At 29.8% G+C, this 15670-nt stretch overlaps 3 protein-coding genes across 5 annotated transcripts; 2 read left to right on the forward strand and 1 right to left on the reverse strand.

Moving 5' to 3' along the window:
- Nucleotides 1-1434: 1434 nt before the first annotated feature.
- LOC132946039 (retinol dehydrogenase 12-like) lies at nucleotides 1435-5672 on the forward strand. The gene is made up of 6 exons (XM_061015862.1): nucleotides 1435-1715; nucleotides 3789-3989; nucleotides 4503-4661; nucleotides 4720-4839; nucleotides 5153-5360; nucleotides 5428-5672. The coding sequence occupies exons 1-6, from the start codon at nucleotides 1604-1606 to the stop codon at nucleotides 5579-5581; spliced, it is 954 nt and encodes a 317-aa protein (XP_060871845.1). The 5' UTR covers nucleotides 1435-1603; the 3' UTR covers nucleotides 5582-5672.
- Nucleotides 5673-5935: 263 nt separating this feature from the next.
- Nucleotides 5936-15364, reverse strand: LOC132946037 (palmitoyltransferase ZDHHC20-A-like). 3 transcript variants are annotated; one of them, XM_061015858.1, is made up of 10 exons: nucleotides 15214-15360; nucleotides 14802-15157; nucleotides 14569-14690; nucleotides 14354-14477; nucleotides 14024-14277; nucleotides 10571-10700; nucleotides 9741-9867; nucleotides 7312-7406; nucleotides 7183-7228; nucleotides 5936-7117 (listed from the first exon to the last, which is right to left on the reverse strand). In XM_061015858.1, the coding sequence occupies exons 2-10, from the start codon at nucleotides 14929-14931 to the stop codon at nucleotides 7054-7056; spliced, it is 1092 nt and encodes a 363-aa protein (XP_060871841.1). In that variant the 5' UTR covers nucleotides 14932-15157; nucleotides 15214-15360; the 3' UTR covers nucleotides 5936-7053. The 3 variants fall into 3 exon arrangements, with proteins under 3 accessions (XP_060871841.1, XP_060871842.1, XP_060871843.1); XM_061015859.1 differs by having other exon boundaries at nucleotides 14024-14262; nucleotides 14802-15364; XM_061015860.1 differs by lacking the exons at nucleotides 5936-7117; nucleotides 7183-7228; nucleotides 7312-7406 and adding an exon at nucleotides 7557-8058 and having other exon boundaries at nucleotides 14802-15362.
- Nucleotides 6157-6940, forward strand: LOC132946040 (V-type proton ATPase subunit E-like). Its single transcript, XM_061015863.1, has 3 exons — nucleotides 6157-6323; nucleotides 6386-6557; nucleotides 6632-6940. The coding sequence occupies exons 1-3, from the start codon at nucleotides 6157-6159 to the stop codon at nucleotides 6938-6940; spliced, it is 648 nt and encodes a 215-aa protein (XP_060871846.1).
- Nucleotides 15365-15670: the final 306 nt, after the last annotated feature.

Here is a 15670-nt window from a genome sequence, read left to right on the forward strand (position 1 = left end):
AATTTTTATTGGCTCAGTTGATCCATGAGTGGGGGGCAGTTATAAAATATCTCATTATAGGTTTATAGGTAGGTATTTACTTTTAATATATTAGTTATTAATTGCGATAAATTAAATAAAACCCATTGATATTAAACTTACAATAAATTATAATTATTGCCTACTGTTTTTAATATCAATAATAAAATCTTATATTATACCGAATAGGAAGGCTACCTATCTACCGGTATTAATACTGTATTACTATTCGCCATTCGGTTTAATATTTTTGAAAAATTGCATAGTCCGAGACTATAATATAGACCATAGTTTTAAACTTGTAATTTGTATACACTATAATATTATAATAATATGTATAAAAAGTTTAAAAAAATTGTTTGTACCAATAGTTTTTCAACTAGTTTTTTTTTTTTTTTGATTAGTAGGTGGTATTTTTTAGAAACTCTTTCCCCAGAATTCGACCATGCTGGTTCCGCCATTGTATTTATTCTTCTATTTATATAATCTTATCGGGGTCAAAGCGTACGATTTCCGACGTCTCTGTCACTTTCAGCAATCTGAATAATGAACACACGTTATTATAAAAAATAATGCATCACACAAAATAAATTAAGTAGGTTTATTTGGGTATTTTGTGATTATAATATCGTTTCTGTTTTTACATCGTAAACCGTTGCTAGTTGTTGAGTAATTAATTAATTATAATATTAAACTATTTATGGGTGTGTGAAGGCTTGGAAGCGTCCTCTTACTTAACCACATATAATTGAATCTTCCGGACCCAAATTCGCCACGATGTACGATCGTAAGACATGCCTACACGAGGCCACGAGGGTATGTTATATCGTATGCGTGAGGTCGTTATATTTTGTAAACGACATTGATCGTGTGAGGTCCACGGAGTTTCTATTAAACAATTAATTCAACCAAATGGACAATGGTAAAATTTATAATAGAAACTACCTATTACTTGTATCTATGGTCGGCGGCCTAGTAGGTATTAGTGATTTTTTCATTTTTGAAATAGAAACAGAAGTTTGTTCAAATAAAATATATGTATAAAAGTAGTTTACGTATTATTATTTTATTTTAGTTGTTCAATATTTGATAGTATATATTTTTATTCGTATAACGTATACAACATTACAACTAACAGAGTACAGCCGTACAGGCACTGTAAATTGTAATAGTATAATACCTACTTTTTAATTGTTATGATCTTGTGTAATGTTAATTGTTACGAGTTATGAGAATATGAGATAATATATTTGATTACTTAAAATTAAAACGATGACGCCGGGTGTGATGGCTGTCGGTATTATCATTGAATTGTTCGGCTTTATTACTATCAGTATTGTGTCAGCTGTTGAGCTGTAGAATGTTTCGACGAAGGGCACGATAAGTTAAAAGTTTTATATTATAATGGTTATGCGGTAGGTTACCCATACACATTACACACATTCGCCGTTCGACTGTTCGAGCACCAACATGTGCGTCGTGCGTGTAATATTATGATATATTTATGCAACTATAACTTATCCATAATATTGTTGTTATCTAATTCAAATTGGTTTGTGAAAATTTAATCGCTCTCAACGTAAAAATGTTTAGCGGAAAATGCACAAGTTCGGCCAGACTGGACGGCAAGATCGCCATCGTGACAGGGGCGAACACGGGCATCGGCAAAATCACAGCCAAACAATTTTACGCACTAGGTGAGTCTCATAATTATTACCTGTAACTTATAAGATAACAATATTATGCTATATATAGCCCAGCGCAGACCTGTCGTGGGTGAGTGGGTTCCGACTTCTGACCTTCTGGGAGAGCAAAAACTGGCGGAAATTTTTTGAGAAGCGGGATACCATCGTTATAGCCATATTCATATATAGGTATCTATATTTGCAGAAATACCTCTGCAACGATTCACCAGTCGGGTAACTGACTTGTCGTTTATGTTTCACCTGCGAGGTAGAAACAATTAGCAATAGCAAACAACAATTTAAAATCTTATTTTCCAGGTTAATTTACTAAAACTCATAAGTACATAGTACATTTCATTCATATACCTATAATTCAATTTAATCGTACTACTTGTACTCTGCTACACCCGTGGGCTGTGATCTTCAAAAACTAAGCATCTACCCTTAACTCCGGAGAAGAGGGATACACGGCTAATAAGTAATAGTGTATATAATTTATAGTCACTTGTATTCACGTATAATATAAAAAAAAAATTTTTGTTTTTGAATAATGAAAATAAAATATTTTAAATTTGGTTTAAATTTTTTTGGATAAAATCAAAATAGCCAATTTGTAAATCTGATTATAAGAACAATTATACCCCCAAAAGGGTAAAAACATTTATCCAAGTCAAGTTGTTCATTTTTTAAAATATCAATATTTTTTAAAATAAATTTATTTGGAACGTAATAACCTTTTTCAAAATATTATTTTTGAGAATTGGCTGACGAGTATATTTCTTAAATTATTTATAATCATATAATTTTTGTCATACGTTCAAGTAGAATAATTTTTTATTTTGTCACCGTTTACAACTATTTTATTTTTACCTAACCTATAATTATTCTATGATTCAAGCTTAATTTTCCATTCATTATGAATTGGCAATCGTATAAATCTAAAATGTTGGAAAAAAGTTATAATTTAATAGTGCCAGTCAGGTAGGTACGATAATAAACAGCTACATCTGAATATTGGTTTCCACACTTAAAAATCGATATAGAAATCGGTTTTTACTGTGATTTTTCTATAACCTTAATTTCTGGGCCTATTTTGTTTACATTGGACACACTAATAAAACTTGTGAATTTAAATGTACAACGAAAAACAAATAAGTCCAAGATAAATATAATATAATATAATAAATAATAAACAATATGGGCGGCATTTTTCTCCGTGCAAGTCACGGTGTCCGGAGAACAAGTGCCGCCATCCCCCCACCCCGGGGCACGGCAGAAACCTACGGGTGCCCCATTAGAAATTCTGCCAAACACAACACACACGTGTACCAACCTTCCCAATATAAAACCTACCAAACCTTCCAAATATAAAAAACCTACAGTGCCCTCCCCACACCCAATGGCCTATGTTGCCGCGGGTTACCCAATAAAAAAAAAAAAAAAAAAAAAAAAAAACAATATTTACATTGATATTAGTTTTAAATAGACAAATTACAAATATAAATAATATAACACGTTTGAATAGGTATACCTGAACATTTTTATTTTTATTTGTGTTTCGATTGCAATAATTTAAAATTGTAAGTTCTAACCAATTAATTTTAAAAAGCTATAAAATATTTAAGTAATAATAAATTGTAACCGGAAACAATGCGGATATACCCTGTGAAACAATCCGGGACCAAATTTGGAATTACCACTACGCCGTACTAAACAATAGTTAATAATAGGTATAGTAGTAACTAGTAACTAATAATAACAGCAAGTATTATTATGATAATATAATAAATAATTAAAATACATATTGTTTAATAAGTACAACTGGACAAGTACCTAGGTATATGATAAGTAGGTACCTACTTAGGTACTAACCTAACCTAGGTATGGCGAACAAATCTAAATAGTATAATACATTACAATCAGATAGGTATAGGTAATAGTTGTGTAAGTATAAGTATTTTGTCTAAGTTTGATTACATATTTTTTTTCATCGCGATACATTTATACCTATAATCGAATGCAATTAACAATAATTAGACATGAACAAATAAATAAATTATTATACCGCAATAAACAAAATTTCAGGTGCAAAGGTCATAATGGCGTGTCGGGACATAGGAAAAGCGGAAAAAGCTGTGTCGGAAATCTTGGCTGAAGTAAAAAGCGACGGCCTCGGACAACTGATCGTGGAGGAATTAGATTTGGCATCTTTCGCGTCGATCAAGCGTTGCGCGAAAAATATTTTACAAAAGGAAAAACAAATTCACCTGCTGGTGAACAACGCCGGTTAGTGGTACACGCCTACCCCTCACAAGGGCGACCGCAGGGGGGCCGCCAAAGAGGCCATTGCTCCCTGTGAATTTTTAACTGTGTGTAATTTAATTCAATATCACTATGACTATTATTAGATTGTAAGTAATTTTTATAACTTGCCCCGGGTGGGATTTTATCCTTGTACGATTACAGGGTCCGTGTGCAAGCTTGGATTAAGAGTTTAGCCGTGGGGTGGGAGGCACGTTTTGTCAATTAGGTAATTTCATTAATTGTATTTGCATGTCTAATGAAACCTAAATCAACCTAAATATGGTGATTTATATTATTTTAACTTTGGTATATTTGAACTATTTGTAAAATACATTTATAAAATACCTTTTTCTACTTTTCTTCTTTTTAAGGAGGAAAGCGGGTATTGGGTATTGCTGTATTAGGTTATTGTGAAAATCGTGTTATTTAGATGCTACTCGAATCTCTAGTGCAAGAGTAATAAGTAGGTACTTATACGGATATTATTTATTGCAGGCGTAATGGCTTGTCCCAAAGGAAAAACCCAGGACGGTTTCGAAACCCAATTCGGTGTCAATCATCTGGGGCACTTTCTGTTTACTTCGCTCCTATTGCCAAGAATCCGAAACTCAGCCCCCGCTCGCATCGTTAACGTGTCATCAAGGGCGCATACGAGTAAGTTTCAAAAATTGTGTCCGTAAATTAAAAAAAAAAAATAAATATTTTTGTTAAGGAGGTTCAATCAATTTTGAAGACATCAACTTCGACAGAAATTACTCGGCTATGGCAGCTTACAGCCAGAGTAAACTAGCTAATGTGCTGTTCTCGAGAGAATTGACGCGAAGACTCGAAGGTACGTAGGTACTCGCGGAATCAGACGCGTTCAAGTCACCAACGAACATACATAACGGACAATATAATTAATTTCATCAAATATACGTGTAAAATACGATTTTTTTATATTTATATTATCGATAAATGTAATGTACATGTGTTCATAAAAATATTATTTTTACATGCGTGAAATCTTTACAAATGTATAACAGATTATTTTTCAAAACATGTTTTTATGCTTCAAATTATGTAAAAACACATATATTTACCAAGACAATGGCTGTATTATAGTTAAATATTAAACAATAATCATCTTGTATTATGCTATCAAGGGACCGGAGTTCACGTGTATAGCCTACATCCGGGAATCGTGAGCACCGAATTGGGCAGAACGGTAGACGAAGTGTACTTCCCCGGCATATGGCTGTTGGGCCGCATTATTCTCTTTCCATGGGTAAAGACGCCGGAACAAGGAGCTCAGACCACTTTGCACTGTTCGATAGACGAAAAGGCCGGAGAGGAAACAGGACTTTATTACAGGCATGTTGTTTTCGGAGATATGTTTTATTTTACAAATTTTAATTATACTGTCAAATGCGCGTTTTAGCGATTGCAAGGCAAGAGAACCATCAGCATTAGCCAAAGACCCGGAATTGGCGAAAAAACTTTGGGAAAAAAGCGTGGAAATGGTTGACTTAAAGGACTACGATATGTTCAACTGCAACGAAGACACGCTCCCCAAACAATTAGAAGACGCCTAAATCGTGAACGCTAACGCGTATTTAAAAAAAAATGTATTCTATCAATATAAATAATTTTATATTTTATAAATAAATTTTCATTCCAATTGCAGTGGTTTTACATTAGTGCAGATGTTGTTTATAGCAACAACAGTGTTTACTGATTAAAGTATTTAACGCAGTTTTTTTTAGACAGAAATACTTAAAAAAAAATAACTTTTCTTATCAAATATTATTATTACCTATATAAAATTACAACATGAACGAATCACAGAAAATCAAACAAGTGAGTGCCACTCCTGATATTTTTACAATGTTTTTTTATTAGATCTGGTGACTGGTGAAAATTACAGCGTACATGCAATACCATCGACATTTAAAAAAAATAATTTATTTTTTACTCGTACTTAGATCAAATGTATTTGTGGTGAAAAAATAATTCACAAATGTATGCCCACTACTATAATATGTTTTGATTTATCTCAAGAGTCATAACAATTTCCTAAACTGAACTCTATAGAAACGCCTTCTATCAAGATTGCCAAGTGCATACTGCATACAGCATAAACTATTTTATATAATTTTAGTTGGATAGGATGGTCAAGTTCATAGAGTTCGAAGCAGATGAAATTATACAAAATATTGAAACTCAATCAGAAGATGAATATCATATGAAAAAGAAGGAGATGATACTCAAGGAAAAAATGGAAATTAATCAGTTGTACAACAAAAAGACAAATCTTATTAACAGGACATCAGCAACGTAAGTAGGTATTAAAAAGTGTACTTTTTTGAATAAAACATTATTTTTGGTCTGGGCCATAGAATGATTACTGAAAAAATGACCAGTGCCAAGTTTGAAATATTGAATACCAGAGATAAATACATTAAATCTGTGTTGGCCGATGTTAACAAAGAACTGTTAAAAATGCGCAAGCATAGACTATGTTACTATCAAGAAATACTTAAAAAGTTAATACTACAGGCAATGTATCAAGTAATATTATTGTCATGGTACTATGATAGATGTTTGAACAACAAATTAACACTCTAATTTTGGTACATTTCAAGGTTGTAGAACAAGAAGTATGCTTAATACTGGTATCAGACGATGTGGAATATGTGACCTTAATGATCCCCAAATTGAAACAAATCTATTTAGCCAACACTGGAATAAACGTCAAAATAAACATTGATAAAAGTATTAAATTACCGACTCAGGAAATAGGAGGTGTCGTGGTCACGGCTAAAGATCGAAGGGTACTTGTTGAAAATACACTTGTAGTGCGATTGCTCTATCTCACCCAACAAGCAATACCGAAAATATGCATTGGACTGTTTGGACCAAATCCCACTAGAACTTACTTAAGAGATACATAATTACAAAATAAGAACTTATTATATTATATTATTATTCAATATTTACGAGTAAAAGTAGGATATGGTATCACAGGAATAAGGTTTTAAGTAATATTAAATATTTAATTCTAATACTAAATTTGAATAAGATCTTGATATTTAGGGGCATTTGTATCTGTCGAGCTCATGTTATCATCACTGAAACATTGATAAAATTTCAAGTAAAAATATAATGATTTAAATAAATTTTGAAACTAATTCACCTTATTAAGATTGATGTAAACAATGACGTATCATAATGTTCGAAATCTAAAAAATAAAAACAACAATGTGTTCGATTGTCAGTGACTCAGTCTGGTAAAATTAAATCAAAATGTAATATATTAATATACCAATTGATGTTTTCTGGTCGTTCACATCTGAGAATAATAGACTTTGAGCTTCGGGTACAGTTTTATTGATTGGAAATGATACACCTTCACCAAGGCTGTGGGAGAATCATTAGTATTAATACATGCAGTTAGATGATATATTAAAATTGAATTACCAATGTTAATAAGCTGTAGAACATTTTAATATTATCTCAAATATTAAATATAATACCAAATTTGTATGGTTCAAACAAAAGATTTAACCTAATTGTTATAAATTATAATTAAGTAAAAACAACACTTTTTTTAGTATATTTTATTAGATAAAAAAAAATTCATGATATTATTTTATACTGCGTTATTTGTACAGGTTCAAAACATGTAGAGTAAACAAACATTACCAAAAATATACAAAATGTCAAAAATATAAAATTGCTCACCTTATTAAACAAATTAAAATATAATGTACCTTAATAGATTAACAACATCAATAAAATTAAAATTAATAATATATCTATATGAATATTGCATTTTTTTAAGTAATAAGATTAAAATAAACAATAAAAGAGAACACAACACAATACTGATTTGAGCCTTATGTATACTTGTTTATTTTTATATTGTGCATAGAATAAGAGTCTAATCGTGTCTTGGCTTATAAAAATTGTCTAAACGGTAAATGGTGTCCTGGATTTGTTTGATGATTGCCTAACACTATCATTAGACTTCAGGTCGCTCGCCAACGGATAAATTACACCATCCCCCAAACTAAAACAGAAAAATTAAAATCAGGCAACGTATTACGAATATCAAGATGTATTCCCGGGAATATATTTATACTACTCACATGGGAAATCGGTAAGATCACGCTAAGAACGGCTGTTAATATAAAAAAGTATAACAACCAAAATGATTGATCCATAAAATAACAAATAATTTAAACTACACATTTAAAAAAATTAAAAAAAACTGATCAAAATATAGCCTTTCTATACGTTTTCAAAACCATTTCATAATAATTAAATGCACTTTACCAACTCATAAAAACATAGTTTAATACTTTAAAAAAATGTTTTACTTTTAAAACAATTAAATAAATTGTAATTACAAAATAAAAAACATTTAGATTAACATTAGATTAACATTAGATCAACATTAGATTAACATCAAAAAATCAAAATGGAATATTGAGAAATTTTACATTTAAGGAGTCTACTGGCTACTAGATTCTTAGGAACATTTTATAGGCATAGCATGTTAGTTATAAATGATAAATATTTATTACAACAGTTTTAAGTATACGGGTATAATAAATAAACCAGGGCAATACTTGGATGCACACAGGACCCCCTACATCAAATTTTGGGCCCCTGTACTAAAGCTTTTTGAGGGCCCTATAAAAATTGTACAATAAAATATAACCCACTTCAAGCGATGTTTTTAACAATTTTTACAACAAGATTTTTATTATAATATACATTTAGGTATAATATAAAATAAGTATTTCTATCAACATTTCAAAAATTTTAAATTAACTTAATAGGCCCCTGAACTCCAGATTCAACAACCCCCCCCCTGGAGTGGCTCTGGATGCACATATCAACAGTTATTCTATGACCTTAAAAAGAATGTTACATTTTTCACTCAAACTTCAATAATAGTTAATAACATATTTTAGCTTAACATTTTGAAGACTGTCTTATTGAATGTATTGACTCTATTTTTGCTAATGCATAACATAGCAAATTTTATATTTTGTTATTTTTAATATTAGATCAAATTTAAAGGTAAGAATATTAGGAACCAAGATAGACTTTTTTAATACTATAATTTTTAGCAAGTTATGAGCATTTTAAAATTGTAAGTCTTAACAATGTTTAAATTTTTCCTGTGGTTGTATACAGACAGCAAGGTTTCAAGAACACCAAGCAATTTATTAATGTGAAAAATATTAATTTTTAATTTTTAATTGATACTTCAAAAATGAATTTACTCTAAAAATAATTTAATAATATTATGTAACTTTGTGGCATTGGCACAAAATTCATACTTCAAAATCTCCAAATTTCATTCAAAGAATATTTTCTTAGTTTATTTTTTATTTATATGCATTTCATTATGTGTTACAATAATTATCAGTCCTATATTAAATAAACTTAATAACCAAAAATTATTTTCTTAAATGTGTGAACAATTCTATTAAACTATATTTAATAATCAAAATAATTACCTCTACAATCATAATAAATAATATATACTAAAAAATAAATGTATAATGTTTGTTGGCCCAATTTTAATAATTTAAGTATACTGTAGTTATAATAAAAGAAAATGTAAAATGTGATGAATATGTAATGAATGAGAATAATATTTATTTATTTTATCAATGACTAACACGTTTCCATAATTGGTAAGTGCATTTAAATTTTGAATACCCATTTACTACTCACCGTGTGTCTATAGGAAAAGGCCACAGAAGAACTTCTTTACCAAACACTTCCCTTATATTTCTGCAGCATCCCAAGTTGAATCCATTTTTATCACTGCCTTCCAAAAATTTAGGAGGACGGAAGGACTCTAAAAAAACAAAGAAAAAATTTAATAATGAATAAAATATATAAACAATGAATAAGACATAATATTTTATGTTTAATTTAAAGTAAAATAGCCGTAAACTATTAACTCGGTAAAATTGTATTAGTTAAAATATGAATTAAATAAACTTTTCAAACATTATAAGTATAAAATGACTAAACATTTATTATGTTAGCAGTTAATCAAATTATAAGTTAAATTTAGTATAATAAAACTGAAAAGAATGAAGATGCTTGTAAAAACATGACTTAAGTAGGCGAACTTATTTATTAAAAAATCAACCATACGCTTTTGATATAAATAATAATAAGGTTAAGCCTAATATAGCTATAACATTTTCTATAACCTTATAATATTAACCTAAATTGTATACAATGAAATTCTAGACAATGCTATTCTATCCGAGATGCATAATCAATCACTAAACATTTAATGAACCGATAGTGTGGTAATGGTCCTTTAAACAACATTTAGCATACGATTATTGGTCCATTAAATTAATATAAGTTGTATGTAACTTCATTATAAGATTATTAAGGCAGTTTACATGGTCCATATATTGAAATAGTATAAAATCACTATTAACAACAAAAGAACAATGACCACATTGACCATACACTAAATTTAATTCACTATTCATAAATGCTTAATATTTATTATAAGATTGTAATATTATTTTAATTACCTAAAGTTGTTCTGTTTTTTGAAACCAGGTAGATATGATATGCAAGCAATGAGAATAAGCTTAATGAAAACATTGAAGCAATAAAAAATAAGAATATTATATGTATTTTATATGATCCATCTTGAATTCGCTGAAAATAAAGATAATAATTATTAATTATTAACAATTTTTGTTGACCAATTAATATTCAAAATTGTTATTTCATACATCATATCATAAAAGGTGCATGCTCGCCTAACTTTTAGCTCTTAATTATATATTTATTCATTTTAAGTACAAATAAAAACCATATTTTCACACATGGATTATTATACCATTTAAAGAGTAGCGATACAAAATTGTTTGGTAAATGTTGATATATATATGTTACCATAAATGCCCGATCACTAGGTAAACCTAGGTCTTACTAGTTAATGCCAGGTTTTACAGTTTACACTCAGTAAATGCTGAAATTCTTAATTTTATTCGGGCTTTTACTAAACACATTGTGTACATCCTAGGATATATAAATTGACTTAGTAAAAGCTGATCAATACACGACACATAACATTTAAGGGATAAGCTGCGTAAAAATTATAATTATATATACACTTTTGCTCGCAATGATTAATAACATTTATTTTGCGAAGATAAATTTACGACTGCAATGTGTAGTTACAACGTTATATGTATATATATTAATTATTTACCTTAGGACTTGCATTTTATCGGGTTTAAGATTAACATTATATAACTTATATCATGATATAATTTAGTAATAGCTGATATATATTGATTGGTGGCACTAACCGATACGTTATTGCTTAGATATGGTTTTATTAGGTACATGTTCAATCTGTTTGGATTTTACGTGATAGACGGATCCATTTGTATAACGGTGTAATATGTGTTGTGCGCGTAGTGTTTATATTGAATTGTGTTTAATTAATGTAATTTTTAATTATATTTATTTTTATTGTTAATTTGACTTAAATATGGCTAATATAGAAAGGTTTTATGACGTTTTCAATCCAATAATTAAAAATAAAGATTCTAGTAATACTTTTTATTTAACACGTGAAATGTACAATACGTATTTACAAGAAGTGAAGAAACCAAAAATAATCGCTGTCAAAAAATCAATCCACTATCGGAGTCGTTTTGATATTCTTTGTATGTATTGGGAATGAAGACAAACTTATTTTTCCAATAGAAAGTGGATCTGAAGATATTTGATACTACGTATGTAATGACAAACTTTTTGGTATTTTACACGCAGCTCATATTAAAACAGGGCATGGTGGTAGTGATCGGATAAATCGTATGCTAAAAAAAAATTTTATCGAAGAAAGATAAAAACAAAAAAGTTAATGAAAAAATATAACTTGAACGTACTAATAAAATTAAACGACGACAAGAAGAGTCACTTCAAGCTCTGGAAAAACAAGCAAAAAAAATGAAAACAATATCTAATAAAAACTTTCCTGCTGCATTTATTGGTCAAACAGTGCGAGTAAAAATTCCAGATTTCGACCTATGTAAAATTGAATCTTGCACATTATTGGCTGTAGTTGTTGAAATTATTGATGAAGAATTTTATCGATTAGGATCTAAAGCTCCCAGCCATTGAATCAATTATTCATTAGAAATCAATTTACTTTATGCGAAGTAAAATTTTTCCAATATCCGATGTTCCAAATACAATAACAAGCAAACGTCAAGCTGTTGCTCAACTTTCACTATCAGCTGGGCAAGGATTTTGGAGTTGTGATTGCCAGAAAAAATGTACTAAAAAATGCAAATGCTGCCAGTCAAATGTATTATGTAATATCAAGTGCCAAAATAGTAAAAATAAAAATAAAAATTTGATGATGCTATCAACAATTTGGGGGTGCTAATATGAATTTTGGGGGTGCTAAGACCCAAAATTGATATGCAATATAATTGAAAACATTATCTGTTAAATATCGTTTTTATTTTTTTGATCACTTATACAAAAAAAAATTCTTATTGTTTAAAAATCCATTATTTTTGGTGTTTTTCAAACTAGAATATCTTTTTTTGTAGTTCCGATATTAAAAAAATAATACGATATTTCACAGTCAAAGTTCTTCTTTTTATTTGGTGAAAATTGTGTTTCTTAGTTATAATAGCAGCCTTCTAAGTTCTATCCCGCGCAAAACAGTTTTTGCTATGTTTTACATATTTTGAAAACGAAGATAACCTATACCTTTTGTAGCGTCCTCTTAAAGGAACACTAAAAAAAAGATTTAAAGTATGTAATAATCTAAAAATATGGTGGATCTCAAACACTTTAACTCTAATTATTCAATGAGATACAAGCGTTTGAAAATACGAGTGAGGTGTCTAGAGCCGACTGAATGGTGGTTTTACGTGTGAAAGTGTCTAGATTAGCGTTTCCCAAGGTTAAAATATCAAATTTAAAATTGTACTATTGTCCTGAATACATAAATAAACATATTTAAAAAAAAAATATTCTAAAATACTATCGTAAGATAATGAAATCATTGTGCAAATCATACAATTTGTATATGTATAACACAGGTAGCTGTACACATACCGACTGTATGAAGTAATACGACTATTTATCAGCTCTCATTATCTCATTGAATATTAATTTTTTTAACTTCAGATTTTTATTTATACGTTTTTCATTTTTTTGACTACAATAATAATTTATCAAACAAAAAAATTTAAAAAAATTTTTGGTAATGTTATGAACTCCTTAAAAGAAAAAAAAATGCAGAAGAGCATATTTGGTTAATCACCTTGTACTCGTGTACTTATATTAAAATAATGTAATATACCTCATCGCACTAACATTTTTTATTAATTTATATTTCAAATTATTGATAGTTATTAGTTAGATTTTAAATGTTTCAGGTGCCAAAAGAAAAATTAAAATATTGAACATCATTATATAATTATTAAATAGTTTTCAAATTAAAATACCTTTGATAGATAAAATAAAATTAAGTGAGTGTAAGAGCCCACCATTGTACTCTTGGGAAGTAAAACTTCTTTCATAAGTAATTGGGCTCGTGAAATTATAAGTGAATTAGAGAGAGTGAGAAAAATCAATATAATAAAAAATTATGAAATTTACGATAGACATTTTTGTTTAATAATGGTTGCTATGGACATATATAAATAAATAAACAAACGTGTCGTTTCATTTTTTGTTACGTTTTTTATCCACCCACACCACCTAAAGAAAGAAGTTTTACTTCAAAAAAGTGAATATTTATTTAATGATTCATAACATTTTACTGAACATTATTATTTATTACTGTTAAATAATTAAAATGAATTATTTATTACCCTTGTAACTTGTATGAATCAATATTACCAACGATGAATTACCATTATTTATTTAAAATATGGTTTTAGTTATTTATTTTCTAATAATCAGAAATTTAAATAGACTCTAATAATACGATATTAAAATATTACCATATCTGTAGTAATATCCCAGAACTTGATAACATATTCAACTGTTGTAGCAGCCACATAAATGCACATTAAAAGACCGTAGGCCAAAAATAATATAAAATACTTGTAGTTCGAATATGAGACACAATTGTTCACCCATGGACAATGGTGATCCATTTTTAACACACATTTACGACACACACTGCAATGGTGTGATCTGTCTGGCTTGACTATTTTACATTTATCACAGAACCGAATATCTGAAAAAAAATGTTCTACAATCTTTGAGTTATACATAGTCTACAGTACACTGAACAGCTACATTTTCAAGATAAAAATCAATTGTATTACCATTGGTATTTGTGTATGTCATGATAGGCAAGTTTTCAGCAAAATCACGTAAAATGGCGCTCTGCCTGCTCAAGTCTATAGGATTCCTATTGAACTCTTCAAATACTTCTTCTGGTAATCTGAACTGTAATAAAATAAATAGGTACTGTGTGTTAATAAACTGATGAAACGATAAAACATGTCACTATTAGAAACAACAAATCATCTATCAATACATTTGGTGGCACGCCGCTTGGCTCAGTGAAAATTGTTTTGAAGTACGACCATAGGAACAACACTAGTATTATGTGGTACACTAGCAGATACGGCACCGACAGTTCGACGGATGTGACCCGACCTATAGACAAGAGAAAATAGGCATAATGATCGAATCTTGGTAGCTTTAATTGGCACATAGGCATTATTATTATTTATTATTAACATAATTCCTGTTCGGACAACAACTTACTGAGGCACAGGTGATAGACGTACGCGTAATACGACCACGCGAGTATGCACAAAATAAATATCACCGGGATGCTCTTGACCGTGTGGACGCAAACGGTGCAGCATAATTTTTTCGATGACGGTGCTTCCATTGTTGATTCCGGTTGGCCGTTAGCACCATTTATTCTTGATTTCCACAGTTCGATCGTTATACTTTACAATGCCATTTATTGACCAGCATTGTATTGGACGACGATGGTATGTAACCACAAATTGTTATTATATCATACGACTAAAACAATCGCATTGCCTTTTTTCACTGCAATAACAATTAGTCTATTGGTGCTAGGCGTACACTATAGTCCTAAGTACTGTCTTCTGTAAGGAATGTGAGTGTGATTAGTGTGGCACTGACTAAATAGTATAACAATTACCATAAAATGAAAATAATAAATAAGGAATAAGAGAGTAACGAAGTCGAGTTCTTATATTTTCAGTACTCGAGTGAGGGCAGTGAGTGGAGTGTTTTTATCTTCTCTAAGAATGAGTGAGGCAGTGGGCAGACGTGGGAAGGCAGGCAGGCAGCCGCGGCCAGTGAGCTCCAAGCGATTGTGTTATCTTAAATACGGAAAACCAGTGTTACCATTGATTATATATCAATGATGTTACCAAAGTGTCATTTTTCTATGCTGAAAGTACTATGGACTTATAATAAGTCAATTATGAGCACCTATCAACTAAGTTATAAAAACAAAAATAGTTAAGAGTTTAAGACCATGACAAATTAAATTTGTTAAGACCACGATTTAAGTCAATGGAAAGTACTTATAAATTATAACTATAGTTGCTAGCATGACAAAATATTTTGTCACGTCACGCAATATGAACTTC

Source organism: Metopolophium dirhodum, chromosome 6 (genome assembly GCF_019925205.1).
Source record: "Metopolophium dirhodum isolate CAU chromosome 6, ASM1992520v1, whole genome shotgun sequence".
In the NCBI taxonomy this organism is placed as follows: domain Eukaryota; kingdom Metazoa; phylum Arthropoda; class Insecta; order Hemiptera; family Aphididae; genus Metopolophium; species Metopolophium dirhodum.

What these genes read in the sequence shown, in the direction of transcription:
- LOC132946037 (XM_061015858.1), bottom strand. Translation starts at nt 14,931, where the DNA reads ATGGAAGCACCGTCATCGAAAAAATTATGCTGCACCGTTTGCGTCCAC. An exon ending in CGTCTATCACCTGTGCCTCA is followed by an intron (nt 14,691 to 14,801) that starts GTAAGTTGTTGT and finishes TCTTGTCTATAG; the next exon opens with GTCGGGTCACATCCGTCGAA. An exon ending in CCTTTTCCTATAGACACACG is followed by an intron (nt 7,407 to 9,740) that starts GTGAGTAGTAAA and finishes ATTCTCCCACAG; the next exon opens with CCTTGGTGAAGGTGTATCAT.
- LOC132946040 (XM_061015863.1), top strand. Translation starts at nt 6,157, where the DNA reads ATGGTCAAGTTCATAGAGTTCGAAGCAGATGAAATTATACAAAATATT. An exon ending in ATTAACAGGACATCAGCAAC is followed by an intron (nt 6,324 to 6,385) that starts GTAAGTAGGTAT and finishes TCTGGGCCATAG; the next exon opens with AATGATTACTGAAAAAATGA. An exon ending in TACTACAGGCAATGTATCAA is followed by an intron (nt 6,558 to 6,631) that starts GTAATATTATTG and finishes GTACATTTCAAG; the next exon opens with GTTGTAGAACAAGAAGTATG.
- LOC132946039 (XM_061015862.1), top strand. Translation starts at nt 1,604, where the DNA reads ATGTTTAGCGGAAAATGCACAAGTTCGGCCAGACTGGACGGCAAGATC. An exon ending in CCTGCTGGTGAACAACGCCG is followed by an intron (nt 3,990 to 4,502) that starts GTTAGTGGTACA and finishes TATTTATTGCAG; the next exon opens with GCGTAATGGCTTGTCCCAAA. An exon ending in GAAACAGGACTTTATTACAG is followed by an intron (nt 5,361 to 5,427) that starts GCATGTTGTTTT and finishes TGCGCGTTTTAG; the next exon opens with CGATTGCAAGGCAAGAGAAC.